A 23114-nucleotide genomic window follows, 5' to 3' on the forward strand; every position below is an offset into this window, starting at 1 on the left:
GCCTTGCTGAGAGGAATAAAAACTGGCCCACAGAAGTTTTCCTGTTTGCATCACAGCATTCTAGAGACCAACTGACTTTGGTATCTTGGACAGAAGGATAGGTGAGGGCCTGCTAAAGAGTGACATGGGGTCTTTAAGAAACGTACGTGAAAAAATTCCAAAGTGTGTCATGTTTGACTAACAGTCTGTTTCCCAAAAGGAGCCTCTTTGGAGAAACTAAGTAATAATTTTCAAACAACTATCCTCCTCCGTTGCGTAGCTGGAATCATCTAATTAAAACAAATCTCTTTATTTCAGTGTGAATTAATTTGGCTAAGACTCCAATCCTGAGTTAGTTTTTGTTTGTTTATTTTTCTCCTCCCTTAAATTCATATGTATGTACATATTTCACTCTGAGGCACCATCACCAAACCAGAAATGGAAGCCAACATGGCAGGTAGAAGATTATCCGCGTCTGGAATGGCCAGAGTTAGTGGGGGCCTCATATTCCTGACATAAAAATAGGGAGTGTATCACCACATTCCTCGGGCTTAGTTTTTTTTTTCCCAAAATGCTATGCATTTGAAAGTAGACTTTGTGCCCTTCTCCCTTCCCCCATCAATAGCAGTTGACGTGGATTCTGGAATCAGCCTGCCTCGATGTGAATCTCAGCTCAGACAGTTATTTTGAACTCGTGGGGAAAACATTTAATCTCTTTCTACTCAGTTTCCCCATGTATAGAGTGGAGATAGCAAAAATAGTACTGATCCCGTAGGGTTGTTATTAGGCACAAATAATTTGGGTAAAGCAGTTAAAACAGTGGCCAAAGCAGTGATATATTCTTTTTTTAAAAAAACAACCAAACCTATAAATATATGTTGTAAATGCTTTTAAAAGTTTTACATTTTGTTAGATACTGTTCTTTGAAATGGGGAAGTTTATTTGATTTCTAAAATTATATTGTGGGTTTATGTCATTTAAAACTGACTTTTAAGTATAAGAATAAAAGACTTGGTTTCCTTTTTTAAAAGTTAAAATGATGTTTCATTTTGATTGCAAATAAATTCATGCTTTATTAAAAAAAAAGAAATAAATGTATGTGAGTTTCTGCTGAGAGTTCAAAAGAGAACAGCAATCCCTACCAAAATAACACCAGCGTTCTTCACAGAGCTAGAATAAATAATCCCGAAATTTGTATGGAACCAGAAAAGACCCCAAATAGCCAAAGGACTCCTGGAAAAGAAAACCAAAGCTGGAGGCATCACAATTCCGGACTTCAGGATGTATTACAAAGCTGTAATCATCAAGACAGTATGGTACTGGCACAAAAACAGACACATAGATCAATGGAACAGAATAGAAAACCCAGAAATGGACCCACAAACATATGGCCGACTAATCTTTGACAAAGCAGGAAAGAATATCCAATGAAACAAAGATAGTCTCTTCAGCAAATGGTGTTGGGAAAACTGGACAGTGACATGCAGAAGAATGAACCTGGACCACTTTCTAATACCATACACAACAATAAACTCAAAATGGATGAAAGACCTAAACAAAACAGGAGGCCATCAGAATCCTAGAGGAGAAAACAGGCAACAACCTCTTTGACCTTGGCCACAGCAACTTCTTACTTGACATGTCTCTAGAGCCAAGGGAAACAAAAACAAAAATGAACTCTTGAGACCTCATCAAGATAAAAAGCTTCTGCTCAGGGAAGGAAATAAGCAGCAAAACTAAAAGGCAACTGACAGAATGGGAGAAGATATTTGCAAATGACAGATAAAGGATTTGTATTCAAAATCTATAAAGAACTTATCAAAAACACACACACACCCAAAAACAAATAATCCAGTGAAGAAAGGGGCAAAAGACATGAATAGACACTTTTCCAAAGAAGACATCCAGATGGCTAACAAACACATGAAAAAATTCTCAACACCATTGATCATCAGGGAAATACAAATCAAAACCACAATGAGATGCTACCTCACCCCTGTCAGAATAGCTAAAATTAACAACTCAGGCAACAACAGATATTGGCAAGGATGCAGAGAAAGAGGAACCCTTTTGCACTGCTAGTGGGAATGCAAACCGGTGCAGCTACTCTGGAAAACAGTATGGAGTTTCCTCAAAAAATTAAAAATAGAATTACCTATGACCCAGCAATTGCAGTACTAGGTATATATCCAAAGGATACAGGCGTGCTGTTTTGAAGGGGTACATGCACCCTAATGTTTATAGCAGCATTATTGACAATAGCCAAAGTACGGAAAGAGCCCAGATGTCTATCGACTAATGAATGGATAAAGAAGTTGTGGTACACAATAGAATATTACGCAGCAATCAAAAGAATGAAATCTTGCCATTTACAACAACATGGATGGAACTAGAGGGTATTGTGCTAAGGGAAGTCAGTCAGAGATAGACAAATATCACATGACTTCACTCATATGTGGAATTCAAGATACAAAACAGATGAACTTAGGGGAAGGGAAGCAAAAATAATGTAAAAACAGAGAGGGAGACGAACCACAAGAGACACTTAAATACAGAGAACACACTGAGGGTTGCTGTAGGGGTTGTGGGTGGGGGATGGGCTAAATGGGCAAGGGGCATTAAGGAAGACACTTGTTGGTATCATCACTGGGTGTTGTATGTAAGTGATAAATCACTAAATTCTATTCCTGAAATCATTATTACACTACATATCAACTTTGGATGTAAATTTAAAAATTAATAAATAAATAGATAGATAAGTAAATATTTTTAAAAGAGAACAAATCACTCCATGTACCAAAGACTGGGCATCAGGCTAATCCAAATTTCAGCTCATGAGGCCGGGGCAGTTCCCACAGAGCTGCTAGCCTGATCCCCGCAAGAGGAGGACACTGAGGGAGAAGTTTAGTAGAAACTAGAGTAAATGCGAATGACCTTTTAAAGACAAATTAGTTATGGTGTTGTCATCTTTGTTTTTTTGTGTGTGTGTCGAAGGCAAACTGTTTCTCTAAACTCGCAAAGCCTCCCACCATATGCAAAGTAGTGGGGAGAAACGTATTGGATGGACTGGGGCTTCCAACCCTACAAGTGGAAATATTCTGCACCATTCAAAACTTCCCCAAGGTACGAAGCAGCTTAAATGTATTCTTCACTGTGTCCTGACGCCACTGCATTTATTAGCATTTATTGTCTAAATTGTAGAAAATTAATGTTTTGAAGTTCAGCGTTTGTGAAATATACACACACAATTTGTAGGTAGTTATGTACATAAAGCAGGAACCATGCAGTCAAACAGGATGGCTTTATTATGTTTAAGTGTCCTATTGGTACAGACATGACCTGCTAGCCTGAAGATGACCCAAGATGGAGACGTGGGGCAAAAATAGTTTTAAAACTCTGACATTTTTAAGGTGGTAAGTTCTGTAAATCTACAGGGATGTTTATTCATAACGTTTTTATATGGATTTACATAGATTCGTAGATATGTAGGCCAAACTACATAAAGACAAATTCATTTTAGTAATTTTAATAATTCATCTGAATTGCTACATATTTGTTAGAAATAATTTTACTACAGTCTCTGGGAGGAAAATAATTATGATTAAAATCTGTATCCTTTTAGTTATTTCCTGGACAGGTAGTGATAAAAATGAAGTTCAGTGTAAGGTTTTTATAAGTGTACATTAACCAGGTAATAATTTTAAATGCTCCTTGAAGTTGGGTTCCACACTGTTTCAACAGTTATAAAAATATCTCAAAGAAAATTATATATTCTCATTTTCCCTTTGCAACTGGTGATAAAATATCATGCACATTAAAAGCTGGATACGTTCAATTTCTTCCTTTCTGCAAAAGGTAGGGAAAACGTAGAACACGCTCATATTATTTTCAGAACATATGTTCAGTGGTGATCTCAACGCACTTTGAAGTCCATGAGAACGCTTTACCCGAGCAGGCTGAGGCCGAGGAAGTGGAAAGGTCTGAGGCCGTCAGCACTGCTGTGCAGTGGGTCAACAAAACCATCACGGAGGAGCTTCGGGGCATAGCCCCCTCCAACCAGGCCGAGGTGGACCAGGTGCTCAGGTAAATCTTCCACTTGCAAATGGAAGCATCCAGTACAAATGTATCTCTTTTCTTTTTCTTTCACCCGCCAATAATATGGGTCTGTTGTATCTAGAGGGTACAGTCAGCAAGTTGATTAAGAAGCATATGCTAAAGCAGCGAAAACCTTGTTTTTAAAGTTTTCCTGTGGGTTTTCTGAAAACCTTGTTTTTAAAGTTTTCCTGTGGGAGGCCATGTAAGGCCTTTCAGTCTCTTTCCATGCAAAGGATTCAGGATAAGTTTCAGTAGAACGTTTCTCAGGAAAAGCACGAAGAATCCAGATGATGTCCTGTCCATCCCCCTATCTCATACGCCATCTTTGAGTGTCTCCTACCCTTTCACGTAGTCACACTGGATGATGCTTATAGTCTGCCCCTCAGCCACAGACAAGTCCTCCATGCTTGTCCATAGGTGGACTCTAACATGTGAAAACCAAGGAAGGGTCTGCTGGGGCTGTGTAAGTATTGTCCAACACCCAACTGAGGAAGGGTTAGCGTTACTCTTCCTTTTGGGGAGGTCCGGTGCCACAAGCCTCTTGGCCCAACAAAGGTCAACCGGATTCTGTCTCTCTCTATACTTCACCGCTTGCTTACTTATACATAATATCATGTTTTAGTTTGCTTCAGAGTTGGATCATAACCTTTGTAAAAAAAATTTTTTTAATGGTTTTTTGGTTTTGTTTGTTTTTTTTCCCTCATCTGCTGTGATCATATTCTTCATTTTCTTTCCCAGTGTAGTTTTTCTCATGCCTTCTATTCTATTCCATTTCTTTTCTCCTGGAATTTTTCTCCCCCAAACCTCCCATCTGGACTGGTTCCTCTCTATCTGCTAACAGAGATGCCGTAGGACATCCCTTTATTTTCCCCCTACTTTCTCAATCCTGTATCTTCTTCTTTCTCGACTTGTGGGATGGAAAGTTTTGGAGTTCGTACGTGTGCGGAAATGCCAGCACTTTGCCCTGATGGCTGACAGTTTACCTGAGTATAGATCTCATTTAAAAGCAATTTCTCTCAGCACTTTGAAGGCTCTGTCCCACCAACACCTGGATCATTAATAAGTGGAATGTAATTCTAATTCCCGTGTCTTTGTTCTTTGTTGGCTTTTTTCTTTTCCTGTGGAAGCTTTGAGCCTCTTCTTACTCTGGGGAAGCTGAACTTTTATAGAGGTGAACCTAAAGGGGCCTTCCCCAAGTTTGTTTTTTTTTAACTGTTCACCTTAAGTTCTCCCCCCCACCAAAAAAAGAAAATGAAGTCCTGCCCATTATGCCATATATTTCACTGTCTATTCTTGACTCAATTTTCTTTTGATGGTCATTTACTCAAAAAGAAAATCCAGTAGCCCTTAATCAAATTAGATCTTCAATTTTTACCTTGAATATACAAACGACTGGGCTCATATAATTTGTTTAATGTTTATTTACTTTTTGAGAGAGTAAGAGATAGAGTGCGAGTGGGGGAGGGGCAGAGAGCGAGGCAGACGCAGAATCTGAAGCAGGCTCCAGGCTCCGAGCTGTCAGCACAGAGCCCGATGCGGGGCTTGAACCCACCAACGGTGAGATCGTGACCCGAGCCGAAGCTGGACTCTCAACCGACTGAGCCACCCAGGCGCCCCTCAAATAATTTTTAAAACGAACACATACAACCTGCAAACATTTATTTCCAAACATTTATGTATTTCCTTCCGAAAGTAATCTCCGCTCCTCCACACAGTTTTGTTACAACACCATCATTTGGGGGCCTTGGAGAGTGAAGCTGTGATCTACTTTTAAGTGGCTAAAAAGCAGAGCTAATTATTGACACACATTGAATGGAGGTCAGGTCAGCACTAAAACACGGCCCAAATTACGAGTGGTCTTCATTGTAAAGCCATGTTTTCTTGCCATTAAGGACATTCTTTGAAAGTAAAGTACAAGAAGAGAAGGAGAGAAGACAGCTGGAAAAGGGCCTGGAAGACCAAACAATAGCCATCCCTTCACCTCCACCTCCTCCACCCCCAGCAAGAAAAAAAGGACAAAGGCAAGGTCGGTGACTCCTGTTACAGAACCTTCCATAACCACTATGTGAGGAAGAAAGGCTGATGTTTGGACTGCCTTTCCGATCAGAGTCTGCTGCAGACCTAGGCCGGCCTCCCCACCAGGTACCATCCATCCTGCATGTGACTTCCTTGCTTGAAGCTATGATGTCGAGGATCTTAGGCGGTTTTACCCCACCCCACCCTCTGTTTTCTTTGTAAGGAAAAAATACTTCTTCCCCAGAGGTGAGCACTTACCAAAGGAAGCGTACCGGAGGGTGGCGATGCCGGATGGGGAAGAGGAAAGTGGTGTGGGGGACCTTCAACTGCCCCGCAAAATATCCATTAGCTCATCAAAAAAGCCACTCCATATTTTAAAGATTAGCAATATCCTTTGATACGGATAACCAACATTTTCTCTGTCCTGTTAATAACATATAAAGAAAAATTGGGGGAGGGGGGTAAACCTTGCTCTTTTAAGGCAAATAATCAAAGTTATCATGGCCCTTTGTTCCATGCTTTCCAACATATTGTGAACTTCAGCCCCTCCAGTGCTGCTGGTATTGTAAACAGAGTTTTATGTCTTTCCAACATGCTCCTTGAGGACATGAATCATGTCTCATTCAACTGAGCACCACCAGCGCCTAGCATGAGGCAAACGCACAAACACCCAATAAATGTGGGTTTCCTTGAAGAAGAAAGCACCAGAACCAGGAGGGGATCAAAGAGAACACGGAGACATGGTTTCTTATTTCCTAGATTCAGATGCTGAGGCCCAGAGAGGGAAGGAGAGTCACCCAAGGCAAAAGAATCCTATGAAACCAATCTCTTGGGACAGGGAGATAGCCACTGCTGAATTATAGGTAGAGATCAGCACTGGGTGTTTATTTGGTGGTTGCTGTTGACTGACAGAACGTGGAACGTAAGAGAAGTAGGAGGGGACAGGAATTTGCTAAAGATTTACTATGTACTCTGCGCTTACATAGCTTTTTCCACTTATCTTACCTACCCGAGCCAGACCAGCAGCTGGGGGAAGGGCAGAAAGGGCCCTAGCGATTTACAACGGACGGCGTAGCACCTGATCAGGCTGGCTCACTGGGAACAAATGAGAGTAAAAGATGGGTGAGGGTGAGGGTCAATGGCTGGGTTTGGATGCCACTTCTAAAACAATGAGGTGTCTGTTTGGGATTGGCCAGAAAGGTAACCAGTTAGATATATGTGCATGAAGAGACATTCAACAAAAAGCTGGGTACCAAGGAGCTATGGCAGGTGTAGAAAACAAAGGACTTGGAATCCAAAGACTGTCCAGATCCTCTTTATTCACGTTCTATTAGATATTGGGCCAATCTTTTAACCTAAGCCCTAGTTTACTTATATGTGAATGTGGGCTAACAGTATCTACCCCATAAAATTGTTGAAGGAGTTAATATTTAATATCTTAACATTTCTTAAGAGTGGCAAAATCCATGGCTAAGGATTACTTGAACATCACACAAAAACTTCTTGGGGGTTGGGGTGGAGAGCGTTTTCTGTCTAGCCTCAGTTTTCCCCCTTTCTTTATACTGGGCCTTCACATCTATAAGTAAAGCATTAAAAATAGATAGTTTTATCATAGTCAAATTTCCTAGAAAGGAATCTTTTATCACTCTTTTTCCTTCTAGGGAGGACAGATACTCTTACAGAGAAGCCTATCTTGCCTCCAGAACCTGTTGAACCTGTCCTCAGTGGCAGCATGGCCATTGGGGCAGTGTCACTAGCTGTGGCCAAAACCAGTGCCATGCTGGACAATAACCCCCTCTACTTAAATATTGCATTACTGAAGCACCCTCAGGTTAGTATCTATTATGTGCCAAGGACCCACGAGTATCTCCATAACAATGAACCATGTTTCTTGTTTCTCCTTGTTCTTCCCTATTTCAGGAGCAGCCGACAAAGCTAACTATACCTTTGCTAATGGTGTCTCTGGTCAGCTGTGGGAAGTCATCGCCCGGGAAGTTGAATTTAATGAAAGAAGTGATTTGTATACCCCATCCTGGATTAACAGCTAAACAAGTACCTCATAGTATATCATACTGCTTTTTCTAAAAAAATATACTCCACCATCGATGAGTCTTTAGTGAGGGTCCCTAAGGTTTATGATGCTGAAGGAGAGAGAATTAATTATAAAATGAGAAAAAAAATACTTTAGGAAATCAGGGACTTGGGAAGAAAGCAATACGTCAAAAAAAAGGGGGGGGTGGCACATTTAGGCCACCTTCAATTTCTGGTTCCTTTCAGCACTGACATGTGCCAGTGACTCCCCAAGAAGCCCTGGGTGAGTAACCTGGCAGGCCTTGATAGTGCTGGAAGGTTGTTATTTGGGGGAGTTGAGGCATCTTTATTTACTGGCCGATGCACTGTGGCAGCAGCGAGAGGAAGCTGGCATTTTACTAGCAGCCAATTCTGTTCAGTAAGAGCTCCGGGGCCAAGCAGACTGCTTGGCACAAAAGAGAGGTTTGGTGCATGTTTACAGAACGAACGAATCCTAAGTTGCATCTTTCTACTTAGTCGTGTGCTAGCGTCTGTCTTGTTCTGCCGTGGTCTGAATGAGCCAATACGCCTCTTTAAATCTTCGTGAAATATGCACTGGAAGGAACAAATGTTCATGTTCTATAGCAGATGTTTTCAGAAAAAACATGCAGGATGTTTCATCCCCTCTGGTAATACATTGAGTGATATTTTTTTATCCAAGCTAGTGAAAATCATTAAAAAAAATCTCAAGATAATTTCTTCATGATAAAGAATTCTTTTTTTATGAGAATAACCATTATCTCCCAATGTATTGATTGTGGAACACTAGGAATCCATTGCTGGCTCACCATCCATCAGATCATGTTCAGATGCTGGCACCAGAATCTTCCCTGCAGTTAATATCTGTTGTGCTATTGGGTACCAGAGCAGTTGGCATGCCATTCTGTATTTGTCTTTGTATGCAGATCCCACAGTCATTAGACTGTGTCGACTTTTTAAGTGACAGTGGCTTTATACTAATTCAAACACTATCATGCAGAATCCCTGGGTGACCTGTGACATGTACTGCAAAAAGGTTGGTCAAGAGACTGAAAGAGAATGCGGTCCACTTGATCCAACCAACTGAACCTGTCAATTCTGAACAATGGAGAAAGGATTGTGAGAAGAGTCTCGCTCATTTTCAACCAAATAAAAATTGAGGGCTGAAGATTCACATTTAATCTTCTGATTTGATAGACCATATCCAATCTACTAACCAGGATACATTGTCAGGGGCCCTACAAATATTCAGTTAGAAAGAGCCAGCGTGTGGTGTAAGTTTTTATATTTAAAATTTCTAGACTGCAGTTGTGGAAGATCATGATTGTTCTACTTACAGGGTGTGGAGATGCTTCTGGAAATTCAGAAACATATTAACAAAACAATTGAAATGGTATGTGAAGAGGATCTATGGTATGGAATTGCTGACAATATATACAAATTATAGTTCATTACAGTTCATTAACTCAGTATTGTTGTTATTGATGTGTGAAATGTATTAATTTGCCTTGGGTTTCCCATAGGAGGCAAGCTTCTACATTCCCTCACTGGCTGCGGATCCAGTTTCTAATGGCCTTCAACAATCTCATCAGCTGGCTTTATGCTAAGATCACCCCTTAGGATTTGCAAAGAAAGGATTTGGCCCCTAGGGTGTGCGAGGCAGTTTAGTGTAATGGTTAAGGCACAGACTCTTGTGTCTGCTTGGGATCCTGGTGTTGGGCAAACAGGAGCCTTTGGCCAGGCAGCCCTTGAGAGGGAAGCCACAGAAGCCAGACGATGACAGGCAACCATATATATATGAGCCACTGGTCGTGCCTGTGTTTGTCTTGTTCACCAGTGTATGTCTCCTGCCACGCACATCACTTTGCTTCCTGAGTGTGGTATTTTTAGCAGGGGATAGAAAGTTCAGCTGACTCCATCGTGAAGAAAAGAAGTAGGATATCTGTTATTTGCATATACTTGGGTGTGAACCATACTGATTCTTGACAAACATACCCCAATTTACAGAGCCTGTGAATGCTGGGTATTAAAAAGCATCCTTTGGGGCGCCTGGGTGGCTCAGTTGGTTGAGCGTCCGACTTCAGCCCGGGTCACGATCTCGCGGTCTGTGAGTTTGAGCCCCGCGTCAGGCTCTGGGCTGATGGCTCAGAGCCTGGAGCCTGCTTCCGATTCTGTGTCTCCCTCTCTCTCTGCCCCTCCCCCATTCAAGCTCTGTCTCTCTCTGTCTCAAGAATAAATAAACGTTAAAAAAAAAGAAAAATTAAAAAATTAAAAAATAAATAAATAAATAAAAAGCATCCTTTAAAGGCTGAATCCTGGATCTAGAACACTGTCAACACCCTACATTGTGGGTATTGAAAGTCACCAATTATCTTTGGAAAGTATCTTTTAATCTCAGATGACATTACACATACCAGATTCATCAGATTTAATGACCTTTGGCTGTTTCCAAAAGTCAAGTCAAAGGGACAAAGGGTTTGTACCTTAACAACATTCAAACCAATCTAAAAGCAAATCCCACAGTGGTGTTTCTCCTTAAGGGCAAAGAGGGGACTTCGTATGAGAGAATAATAACTTATTTACCTGAGTAGAAATACACAGATATGTTATCCACATACCCCATCTATAATGATTGGAGGTACAACGTAAAGACGAACAAAAGGGAACATGCACTTGAATTCGAAAAAACGGTTTGGAGGTTATCAAAATAGGGAGGGACTGGTAAGGTCCCTGTGTGTGTGTGTGTGTGTGTGTGTGTGTGTGAGTGCACACACGTGTGATTCACAGTGCGACAGGGCCCAGGACAGTGGACGGGCCACAAGACCTAATAATTGCAAGTGACATATCTTCATCTTCTGTCCCACAGCCGCCTCCTCCAAAAACAGAGACAAAAAAAGGGCATAATGGAAACAAAAGAAGTCAAGTAAGTTCATGTATTTCCTTACCACACTTCAGTATGACACAGTTCGTTTATATCCTCTCTGCCCGTGTTCCTCTCCCAGTCACTGAGCTCCAAGACCAGGGCTGACACAAATCGAAACAACACAGTGCTCCTCCCCCAAGAGCCAGAAACCGGCAGAGCCCAGGGCTGGGAGATCTTTCCATCCTCCCTCTCTGGCCACAGGCTGTGGGCCAGCAGTTGTCTGTCCAGCCGACATCTCAGAGGGCACGGAGAATCATTTATAAGTAACAGGATTATATTTGGAACCCGATAGGTGAAATGCTGGGGAAGGGGAATTTCTGCTAAGTAGCCAAAAAGCACATGGGAAAGGTTTTCGATCTTCATCTTACCCCTATCAAGTGAGAGAGAAACAAAAGGCACAAAAAGAGAGCCATCTCTTTCATCGCGTCCCGCAAAGTCACCGAAGCACCATATCCAGAACCATTACGGGAGCTCAGATTTTGTCAGCGGCGTCAAACAGTTCTTGTCAAGACTGGCCAGGATGGCTGCAAGAGCCTCGGGAAACCGCCTGACCTTGATCAGTCAATGACTCTGGTGATTATGGGTGCTCTGACAGACACATCTGTTCCATGCCTAACCTTTCAACCATATAGTTAGAATAACCAATAAGAACCCCGGAGATAATGCAAATGGTCCTAGTTGCTCACCCGAATGGAAAATTAAAGATGGAAAATTAAATCCCTCCTCAAAATTGGGAGAGAGAAGAGAAACATATGAAAAAATACACCAGAAAGTAAAGTACTTGACAGTTGCATCTGTTGGGATGAACACAACACTCTGAAGTTGGACCTTGTAAGAGCGCTTAGGCGATGATGAACAAGCCACCTGGTATCAATGTTTTTTCCCTCGTGCCAGCAGGTTGTCCTCTGTGTTCCAAGAAGCTCAGACCAAGATCAGTCCTCCTGTGATCAGCTTTGCTACTTTTTATTTCTGTTAGAAAACGCTTAATTGGGGGCGCCTGGGTGGCGCAGTCGGTTAAGCGTCTGACTTCAGCCAGGTCACGATCTCGCGGTCCGTGAGTTCGAGCCCCGCGTCAGGCTCTGGGCTGATGGCTCGGAGCCTGGAGCCTGTTTCCGATTCTGTGTCTCCCTCTCTCTCTGCCCCTCCCCCGTTCATGCTCTGTCTCTCTCTGTCCCAAAAATAATAAACGTTAAAAAAAATTTTTTTTTAAAAAAGAAAAAGCTTAATTGGTCAATTCTGGAGAGGCAGCCATACCAGTGGAGGCATGAACTCTGGAGCTAAACTTCCTGGATTAAAATCTGTTCCAAGTTACTTAGCTCTCTATAAAATGGGATAATAATAGTACTTGCTTCATAGGTTAACGTAAGGAGTAAATGTATTTATGTAAAGCATTTAGAATGGTAGCTGGCATTTAATAAGTGATAAATAAACTCTAAATAAGTCATACTTCTGTAGTTTAGAAGACTCCAACAAAACTCCTCAGTTGATATACAGAAATTTCCCCAACTATTCCTTTGCCAAATAAAAGGCTCCTCTCGCTGACATTAAAAATGTTGGATGGTTCTTATAATTGACTAGTGTTATCATCAGAGAAATGGGATAGTTACACCTAGGTTCGTGCACACACTTGGGTTTGCTCTTAAGTTTGGCATGCACACACACACACACACACACACCCTTCAGAATTACTGATTCTGCTTCAACTATGTTATAATTGGATAGTGGCAATTTATGATGAGGCATATCAGGGCTGACCTTGCAATAGAAATTTATGGCTTTCCCTGGGCTGCTCCGGGTCCCAAACATTCTTCCATCCTCAGCAACGCATTTTAGCAGAGTTCTTCACTCCTTTTTCTCATAAAACGTTTCCTGAAGGAGGGTTCCAGCCTTAAAACTTATATTCTTCCAAAGGAAGACAGAACACAGGAAAGAGCGTGTTTGGAAGTAGATGGAGAAGGACAGAGTTAGGGACAGGCTGGACAGACGTTTACAGAGATCAGGTGGAAATTTACTACCTTGGTGGTTGCAGCTCAGGTCAGCCCATATACAGTGAAAGAGCTGATATAAGAGATTACACAGGCAGACCAAAGAGACAAGTGTATTCCTGGGTCAAACTTGAAACCTTGGGCTAAGGAAATTATTCCAGATACTTTGGGCAATCGTACGCTGGAAGGTCATGCAGAGATGAGAGGATCCTGGATGTGCTGTTAGTGGAGACACAGAGACACATCTAGAGGGCTGTATCTGGTTATGAACAATGCCTAGTTTATAACCAGGAAGCTCCAAGAATCTTACTGTGCTCAATTTACATGCATCATTTGGTTTGGTTACAGCAGCCCATCACCGGCAAGATGTCCCATCTTGGCTGTTTAACCATTAATTACGACACCATAGAGCAGCCGCTGCTCCTCATCGAAGGCATCTGTGCAAACCTGGGGCTGGACCTGGGGACCAATCTGCATCTAGCCATCAACTGTGCTGCACACGAGCTGATAGATTATGTAAGTTTCTGCTCCAGAACACTTACTTTTTGTTGGGTCCCAGTATTTTTAATTAGAACTCAAAACGAGTGTTTCTGAACATTTTCCAAACAGATTCTGTTGTTTTTATTAATATCGTGTGAGGGGACAAACATAAATGCCAACCTGAGAAAGCCAAGTTAGCTAATGACCAGAAAATACCATAACCATATAATTTAAAAAGTTTTTTAATGTTTATTTATTTTTGAGAGAGAGAGAGAGACAGAGAAAGAGACAGAGAGCGAGCAGGGGAGGGGCAGAGAGAGAGACACACACAGAATCCCAAGCAGGCTCCAGGCTCTGAGCCGTCAGCACAGAGCCTGATGCGGGGCTCGAACTGATGAACCATGAGATCATGACCTGAGCCAAAACTGACCGAGCCACCTAGGCGCCCCTATGATCTTTAAAAATTAACGGAAAATGGCAAAATAATTACATATAGAAATCCTGTAACAAAAATTACTAACATGGTTGCTTACATTGCAATTATGAGAGCTGTTGAAAAATAATTTAACAAGCTGGCATGTCCTGCTGAGTTCACTCATTTCATTGGTAAGTGCTGAATTTGTCAAGCATGAAAAGTGAACCCATTGTTTAACTGTGACTTGGTAAGCCCTTCTGGACAAGTGGTTCTCAGAATTTCTGCTGTGACTCACTTTATTTTGTTTATTTAGTTTGAAAGAGAGGAGTGGAAGGGGGGAGGAGAGAGAAGGAGAGAGAGAGAGAATCCCAAGCCGACTCCACACTGTCAGTGCAGAGCCCGATATGGGGCTTGAACTCATGAACCATGAGATCATGAACCCAAGCCAAAACCAAGAGTTGGACACTTAATTGACTGAGCCACCCAGGTGCCCCTGTGACTCACTTTTTAAATATAAAAATATTTGCAAGTTATTGACATTTATGGAGAATGTATTTTTATCCAATTAAGCCCATCACAGTGTTACCCACAGCCTGGGTTAGGACAGAGCTTTAGTGACGAAGCTTCACCCAGAGACCACACCACATGCAGGCAGTTATTTTAAAAAGAACAGAAAACAGGTTCACTTTTAAATTTTTTTTTCAACGTTTTTTATTTATTTTTGGGATGGAGAGAGACAGAGCATGAATGGGGTAGGGCAGAGAGAGAGGGAGACACAGAATCGGAAACAGGCTCCAGGCTCCGAGCCATCAGCCCAGAGCCCGACGCGGGGCTCGAACTCACGGACCGCGAGATCGTGACCTGGCTGAAGTCGGACGCTTAACCGACTGCGCCACCCAGGCGCCCCTAGGTTCACTTTTAAAAAGCTGCAGTCCTCGCTTTCTCGGGGTTAACACGCCTGCAGTTAATGTTAAAACTTGGGAAACTAACATGTTAGGAATGCTGTTAAAAGTTGCCAGTCTGATACACGTACACATACTTCTGTTCTTCAAATACACAAATGTTGAGTCTGTGTTTTACAAAACGCCCAGCATGTTCACATACACGTGTGGTGATTTGGTAATTAATGTCAAATTCAGGAGAAATGACCAGAGAGAATTCTGCTTGAACTTGCAATTCTTGAAACTTCAAAGGAAAATTTGAACAGTGTATGAGAACCCTAAGTTTCAGCTGACTTCTAAGTCCTTTTTAGTTTTCTAAAGATGCTAAGTGCATGAAGGAATGTTTAATATAATTTCCTATTCTCCACATAATGATTGGTTCCTAGGCATACTATTACAAAAAATAATTGCATGTTTTCATCAGCAATGTATACCAAGAACTATGAATATACTGACTAGTGCTAGCTAGAATGGGGATTTTTTGCTTATATTCAGTACAATGTATTAGCTTGATAGCAGATAATTCTTACAATGTTAGTTCAAAGCCATTAGCTTTGCTGGGGCCTCTGGGTGGCCCAGTCAGTTGAGCGTCCGACTCTTGGTTTTGTCTCATGGTTCATGGGTTCAAGCCCCTTGTTGGGCTCTGTGCTGACAGTGTGGAGCCTGCTTGGGATTTTCTCTCTCTCCCTCTCTCCCTGCCCCTCCCCAACTCACATGCGTGTGCATGCATGCTCTTGTACTCTCTCTCTTTCAAAATAAATGAAAATACACTTTTTAAAAAGTCCTTAACTTTTCTTTACTGACAAGATAGGATTTTTTAATGCCTTGCAGTAAAGAACTAAAAGACCTTGCTGCTTTTTAATCTGAAAAAAAGAATAAAATCCTTGCAGTTAGGGACTTCTAATTCCAGTGGAATCCCTGCCATTAGCAGCAGTAACAAGAGGGCGTTAGCAAACCAAAATGTCATTCTGTTCCATTCTGCCTCCTCCCCAGTACCTAGATACACCCCAGGTGCCGTCCCCCCAGGTGCCGTCCCTCGACACAGACCTGGAAGTCAGTGCGATGTTTTGCAGAGAGATTACGCTAGATCCTTAAGCCCTGTTTCCTCGATGACTCAGGGGCTTTCCGGACTTCAAATGAGTGGGGTTGAACTGGAACTCTACTTTCAAGACCGTACGGTTCCTGCCGGAACTTGCCGCTACCTGAAAAGGAGATGCCTTCACACGGGTCACTTGACATTTCATAGTGGCTGTTAGTATCTCAGAATCACTCTGCTTTCAAATGTTAGGATATCCACAGTAGAGGAAACAAGCTAGTCGTTTACTGTGAGTGGAAAGACGGCGGGTTCTGGGGAGTGGGGCCCCTGTGCAGTGCTGGCCCGTTTTACAAATTTATGTCCTCGCCCATCTGTGCAAGCAGCCAGGCAGCGAGCGCCACGTCACAAACCTAAGCAAGAAATGACTCCTCTCCTTCTGTGTACTTGGTCTTTTGCGCGCCAGGCTTCATCTGAAGTCAGTGGTTAGACCCCCACAGGGCACGGAGGGGAACAGTGACTCGATTTCCCCAGGCTAATATTTAACAGACATTCAAGGTGCATAGGTTTCTAATGGGCGTACAGCCTGAAAAGAACGTTCACAACCTTTTATGTGCGATGAGTAAATGCGAATGGGAATCCCACCTTTCACACTGGAAGAATTCAGCATTTATCCTGTGCTTTGTTATTGTCCGAACACTTCTCAGAGCAGAGGGAAGTACGAAGTGATGACGGGAACGTACAAAAACGCAGCCGAGATGGTGGACCTGTACAGGGATCTGATCAGCCGGTTCCCTTCAATTATCGCCTTGATCGATCCTTTCAGGAAGGAGGTAACGGGATCCACCTCAAATTTTATACCCACACAGAGCAAACTCATTCTTTTGGATTGGTCATTCGAAATACTGCAGTCTGGGCTGAGGCTGAGTTGTTTCAGCATATAGGAGGAAAGGCAGGCACCGAGCAAACGCAGAGCAGAAACACAGTTACATAGGAGTGTTCCTCTCTGCAGCAGGAAACAAGCTAGCCCCGAGCACTTCAGGGTACCGTGTATTTACGAGCAACCTAAGCCAGGCCGGGCGAGCCGCTGTGCTAGCCGCTGCTTCAGCAAGTTCATCACACGCCCTTGTGAAGTGCTCCCGGCAACAGGACGCGGGCTAGGTCAAACGCTCGTAACCGAGATCCACTCGCCACACAATGCACGAAAGTCACAAAGCTGTACTTTTTTTTTTCTTTTTAAATATTTGAGAGAGAGAGAGCACGAGCAAGCCAGCGAGCCAGCATGAGCGGCAGAGGGCCAGAGAGAGAGGGAGAGACAGAATCCCAAGCAGGCTCCACGCCGTCAGCATAGAGCTTGACACGGGTCTCGATCTCACGAACCGTGAGATCATGACCTGAGCCGAAATCAAGAGTCGGACGCTCAGCCGACTGAGCCACTCAGGCGCCCCACGAAGCCGTATTTTTCGTAAGGTTTCAGATAGTGAGGTTTGGGGATCTGTGCCAGCAACTGCACCTGACAAGGGTGGTCCATGTACCACAGTCCATCGCTCTCCCTAATGCTCCAGAACTCCAAGACTTCATGGTACGAACTGAACATGGTACGAACCATTAGATATGCTGAGCAGATACCCTCTCTGAGACAATGCATGATTTAAATTTGGGGAGTGAGGATGGCTGCTGCCTCTCACTTGGTGGCCCAGTGCCTCTGTCAGCCATCACTCCTGTCACCGCCTGTGCCTCATCCCGGCACTGGCAGAGCCCCGACTTCCACAGCTTGTCCCGGGGCTCTGACCTCAGCCGGTTTTAATGCGACAAACTGCCCCTGTGTTGTGTGTTCTCGTGGGACAGGCTGGAATCTGGTACCGTGGCTTAGAGGATTTTGTATACCATCCGTTAAAAAATAATAAGCACTTCATTTCATGTGATGGTCTCACCAATAAAAAATAAGGGTGTTGAGAATGAGAACCTAGGGCTCTTGCAGGGGCATTTCCTTCAGTTGTCTGTTCACCAGATAGAACAGTGAGATCTGGCCAAGCAGTCATTACTGGTGTCATGGATAATACCGGGGGTAGGAGTAGCTTGGGTTTGAAGGACTTCATTGTGGAGCATTTAATGTGCTAAACATTTTATTTGCTAGATCTATAAGCTCAAATTTAATTAATCACTTGAAGTTTTGTTCCATGAAGCTTGTTAATTTGTGTGGCTGTGATTCAGGTATCATTCAGCCACTGCTGGTACAACAGAAAACTGTTTTGTGGCTCTCAGAAAGATCAATAACTTTGAATTGCCATAAGATGCCTGTTGTTTTGTGACTATGCTTAATGCATTATAACTATCAATTCTTAAATATTTACCTAGGACTCTGAACAGTGGGACAGCATCTATAATGCTCTTGGTTCCAGATGTTACATAATTGCAGGAACTACATCCAAAAGCATTTCTAAACTTCTAGAGAACGGTAACATCAGCATCCCCAAATCCAGTGGGCTGATCATCAAACACACCAATCAAACTACGATGTCTGACTTGGTGCAAATAACCAATCTTCTTGACAGTGAGTAAAAATATAGATCTAACAGGCTCATAATGAACCGAACTTGGTTGTAAAAGGAGCCAAAAATAACACAGTTTATCAGTTAATAAAAAGCATGGCATTCATCTTGGAAGGAAAACAAATTTCCAACCATCTGCGAGAGCTTTGATGCTGGAAGACGAAATGCAGCTAGCTTACTGAGTCACTTCAGTGTTCCGACAACAGCCCCAGTCTAGAAGGTTGACCCCTTTATCGAGGGCTACCACACAGGTGTGGCTAAGGACAATGCCTTATCAGCTTCATACCACACTACAGTGATCCCACTTGTCCATGCTGATTTTTTTATTTTTGAGAGAGAGAGAGAGAGTGGGTGTTTGTGTGCGAGCAAGGGCGAGGAAGAGGGAGAGAGAATCTTAAGCAGACTTTGTGCCCAGCAAGGACCCCAAAGCAGGGCTCGATCTCACAACTGTGAGATCATGACCTGAGCCAAAATCGAGTTGGATGCTTACTGACTAAGCCACCCAGGTGCCCCCACACTGATGGTTTCAATTCCTCACAAGTTTCAAACTCTTTACCAACTTGAGGGCTTTGAACATGCTGTTCCTTCAGGTTAGAATGCTTTGCCCTGTATCATTTACTCAGCTAACAACTCCTGATCCTTTAGGTCTCCTTTCCTTAAAGGAAACCTTTTCAGATGTATGTACCTTTCCAGGCTTCCTCGCCCCTACCTGGTTGCTCTGAACCTTTCTCATAGCCTCCTATGCTTTCTCTATATCCTACTGGCCTCAGTTACTTGTTCAGTTATTTAATGTCTAGTAGCCTCCATTAGACTGTAAACTCCCGTGAGTTCACAGGAGCCTCGTTCACTCACACACAGTGCCTGAAACATGAGTGGGTCTCAGGAACTAGGCAGAAGGCTGGAGCAGGACTCAGGGCCAGACTGGCAGCCAGGGTCCTGGGCTGGTGCCAGAGAAGGGAATGGAATGCGCATAGTCCCTGTCCTGCAGAGGGCCCAGTCGAGGGCCCAGGCAGCGCTGTCCTATAGGAGGTGGATGGGAGGCCCCAGCCCTGGCCTTTCCTCCAGGGCCTCCCTGTCAGCAGGCAATCACTTCAGATTGCTACTCTAGCTCCTGCCTCTAAAGCACAAACACTGTCTCTGGAGGAAGAATCCTGGCTCTTTGTAGACTGGCAAATTTCAAGGGGTTCTGAGATCCTCAAATGACTGATTAAGCACCAGCAACACTGTTCGTCTCATAAGTAAACACTCAGAACAACAGGTTCCTTTGAATAATATTCTACATGATAAACTGTGGAATCCAATGAGGCGTATCATCTCCCCAAATGATGCCCTTTTACTTCCTGTAGATTTTGTCTCAAAGATGCACACTTTCCTACACTGAACATGGACAAGATGGAATCGTGTCCCACAGTTGTGGTCTTAGAAACGTGTCGATCTAATTTGAGCATTTCTCCCCTTTAGTGGTCATAAAGGTCTTACAACTTATGGTAGCTTAGATTTGTTGACAGGTGGCATTCATGTAGGGTTTAGCATCTGAGATACCAGAAAGGCATAAACAGGTAAAACTAGGGTAACAAGTGGCACCTGGGGGGCTCAGGAATAAGTGTGTCACTCTGGATTTCAGCTCAGGTCATGATTTCACCTGAGATCAAGCCCAACATTGGGCTCCTTCTGTCCCTCCCTCTTCTCCCTTTGCCCCTCCCCCCTACATGTGCATTCTGTTTCTCAAAAAAACAGAAAACAAAAAACAACTAGGGTAATAAAAATACAATGTTTAGATCAGAATTCTCTCTGGTCAAATCATTGACTCTTCACAGGAAAGTTTTAAATCTCTAGCAATTTTTTAAAAAAAATCTTTATTTTTGAGTGAGAGAGAGAGAGAGAGAGAGGGAGGGAGGAACAGAGAGAAAGGGAGACAAAGCATCCGAAGCAGGCTCCGGGCTCCGAGCTGTCAGCACAGAGCCTGATGTGGGGCTTGAACTCACTAACCCCGAGATCATGACCTGAGCCGAAGTTGGACACTTAACCGACTGAGCCACCCAGGTGCCCCAAATCTCTAGCAAATTTTAAATTTTGGTTCCAGGGGCGCCTGGGTGGCGCAGTCGGTTAAGCGTCCGACTTCAGCCAGGTCACGATCTCGCGGGTCCGGGAGTTCGAGCCCCGCGTCAGGCTCTGGGCTGATGGCTCAGAGCCTGGAGCCTGTTTCCGATTCTGTGTCTCCCTCTCTCTCTGCCCCTCCCCCGTTCATGCTCTGTCTCTCTCTGTCCCAAAAATAAATAAACGTTGAAAAAAAAAATTAAAAAAAAAAAATTTTGGTTCCAGAGGCATGTATGTATATATACATATATACATACGTATATATACATATACATACGTATATACATATATATACAATATACATACATATATACATATATACATACGTATATATACATATACATACGTATATACATATATGTATATATGTATACATATATACATATATGTACATATACATATATGTATATACGTATGTATATATATATATATATACACACATTTATTGTTTCTATACCATCTAAACCTGAAAAGAATTCCTCTGCTTACAGGTAAGAAGCACATCGCTGTCTTTGGAAGTACAGAAGGAGAGTCTTCTGATGACAGCCTTGTCGATTTGGTAAGTGCTAAAAGCTGGTCAATTGCAGAATTGCCAAAACACTGCTTTTATCTCGAATTGGTATTTCAGAGAAATGCAGTATTTGGCGGAGAAAGTCATGTAACCTTTTATGAAAGAGACTTGCTTCCTCCCAGACAGCTGCCTTTTGTAAAGAGCTAATCTTTGAACTTTTAAAAAGAAGAAAAATTGAAGTCCTGGGAAAATGATGAGCACACTGAAATGGCTGGGGTGTGCCCTTGCAATCTTACCGCCTAAAATGAAGTGGGAAAGGCCAGAATGTTCTTGGATAAAATCAGCACGCTCACATGACTAGTAAAGCATCTGATGTTTAGTCACGCTCTTTACCTTTTGCCGCTGTCCCTTTGTAAGCAGACCGTGTTACCTACATGAAGATAAACTACTGACTTATGAGGAAAACCAGAACAGCACGCGGTGTCCGCTCCCTTTCTCCCTAAAGAACGGTTCGTATTTTAGCAACACGTGACTTCTCGTTTAAAATAAATTTTGTCCCCCACCCCCTTAGGCCATTGGACTCGGTGTCCGGTTTATCAAGTTGGGAGGTCTTTCTCGAGGCGAACGGGTGACTAAGTACAACCGCCTTTTTACTATAGAGGAAGAACTTGTCCAGAAGGGAGCACTGGGTACGTGCTGCTTTCTTGCTTTGTTTTCACTTCGCCATGAATAAGAGAACAAAGATTGGAAGAGGGGGAATGGGAGGCCCTCAGCAGGAGGGCAGGGGAATCCAAAGACTATAACTAAGTGCTGACAACACTGGGGTGGCATTTACCACAATGTGCATTGTTTTCTTAATGGATTATCTATTTACCTGAATGTTTAAAACTCTCGCCCTTCCTCTCCATGAATAAGCTGCATGGTGCTTTTCAATAGAATTAATTGATTGGAATCTCCAAGCCTACCTTTTGTTATGCTCCAAATTATGGTTAAGGTCTGGCTGCACAGCCCCTGAAAGTTAAAGGCAGATGTTTTCCTGATGAGTCTTAGAAACAACTCCTTTTCCTTCAGACGAGTAGACAGCATGTTAAGTCTGTCATACGTTGGAAAGGCTACGGTCTCAGGAGAACCGAGGGAATTTATGAGGTAAATTATTTCTTTTTTATGAGGCAAAAACCTCTGCAGCTTTGCTTGGATAGGAGCACCTTGTAAGTACTGGCTACTTGGAGAGAAAACACCCCAGATACCCATTTTTACCCTTCGTTACTGGGATGGCCAGAAGTAGGCACATAGCATACAGAGATATTTAAAGAGACCACGTTATCGTCTTTGTAATTCAAACAACAAAGACACCGATGGAAGCCATGATGATAAATTTGCTATGTTTAACATATGTAATGACCTTGAAAGACACCCTAAGCTTCATAGAAAATAAAAACATGGGGCGCCTGGGTGGCTCAGTCGATTAAGCGTCAAACTTCGGCTCAGGTCATGCTCTCACGGTTCGTGGGTTCGAGCCCCACGTCGGGCTCTGTGCTGACAGCTCAGAGCCTGGAGCCTGCTTCGGATTCTGTGTCTCCCTCTCTCTCTGACCCTCCCCTGCTCATGCTCTGTCTCTCTCTCTCTCTCTCTCTCTCAAAAATAAATAAAACATTAAAAAAATTTTTTTAAAAACATAATGGAGAGACTCTGAGGAGTGTAAGGGCAATCAGAAATTAGTGTGTGTTGTTGGATGTGTAATATCAGGTTGGTTTTTCCAGATAGGCAAAATCATACTGCTCCTATATATGATTATTCCTACCTGGTTATTTTATGTCATCCTGCCTCTTAGAAGCCTCAGGTTCCAAAATGACCCACCACATTTCCAGCCAGACCTCCCCACAAGAGAAACAGCTGCTTCAGGGCATCAGAAAGGATCCTCGTGACCAGGGGCCCGGCCCAGCCCCTCCTCCCTCAGGGACAGTGCCGACCAAACACTCTGGAACAGATTAGCAGATTACAGACATGCCTCATTTTACTGCATTTGGCTTTACTGCAC

General features: G+C 43.0%; 1 protein-coding gene across 4 annotated transcripts in view; it reads left to right on the top strand.

The window, feature by feature from the left end:
• ENO4 (enolase 4) overlaps window positions 1-23114 on the top strand; it is a 29445-nt gene that overhangs the window by 4473 nt on the left and 1858 nt on the right. Inside the window, exons 2-13 of one of the 4 annotated variants that reach the window (XM_040486577.1) lie at window positions 2974-3102; window positions 3872-4062; window positions 5967-6100; window positions 7752-7921; window positions 8011-8142; window positions 9479-9532; window positions 11006-11062; window positions 13396-13563; window positions 16624-16749; window positions 18275-18470; window positions 21057-21124; window positions 21648-21765. In XM_040486577.1, the coding sequence (XP_040342511.1) occupies window positions 2974-3102; window positions 3872-4062; window positions 5967-6100; window positions 7752-7921; window positions 8011-8142; window positions 9479-9532; window positions 11006-11062; window positions 13396-13563; window positions 16624-16749; window positions 18275-18470; window positions 21057-21124; window positions 21648-21765 (1543 nt within the window). The remainder of the gene's footprint in view (window positions 1-2973; window positions 3103-3871; window positions 4063-5966; window positions 6101-7751; window positions 7922-8010; window positions 8143-9478; window positions 9533-11005; window positions 11063-13395; window positions 13564-16623; window positions 16750-18274; window positions 18471-21056; window positions 21125-21647; window positions 21766-23114) is intronic. The other 3 variants (XM_040486578.1, XM_040486580.1, XM_040486579.1) reach the window with 3 other exon arrangements.

This window comes from Herpailurus yagouaroundi, unplaced genomic scaffold (assembly GCF_014898765.1).
Source record: "Herpailurus yagouaroundi ecotype Mexico unplaced genomic scaffold, PumYag 163, whole genome shotgun sequence".
Lineage (NCBI taxonomy): Eukaryota > Metazoa > Chordata > Mammalia > Carnivora > Felidae > Herpailurus > Herpailurus yagouaroundi.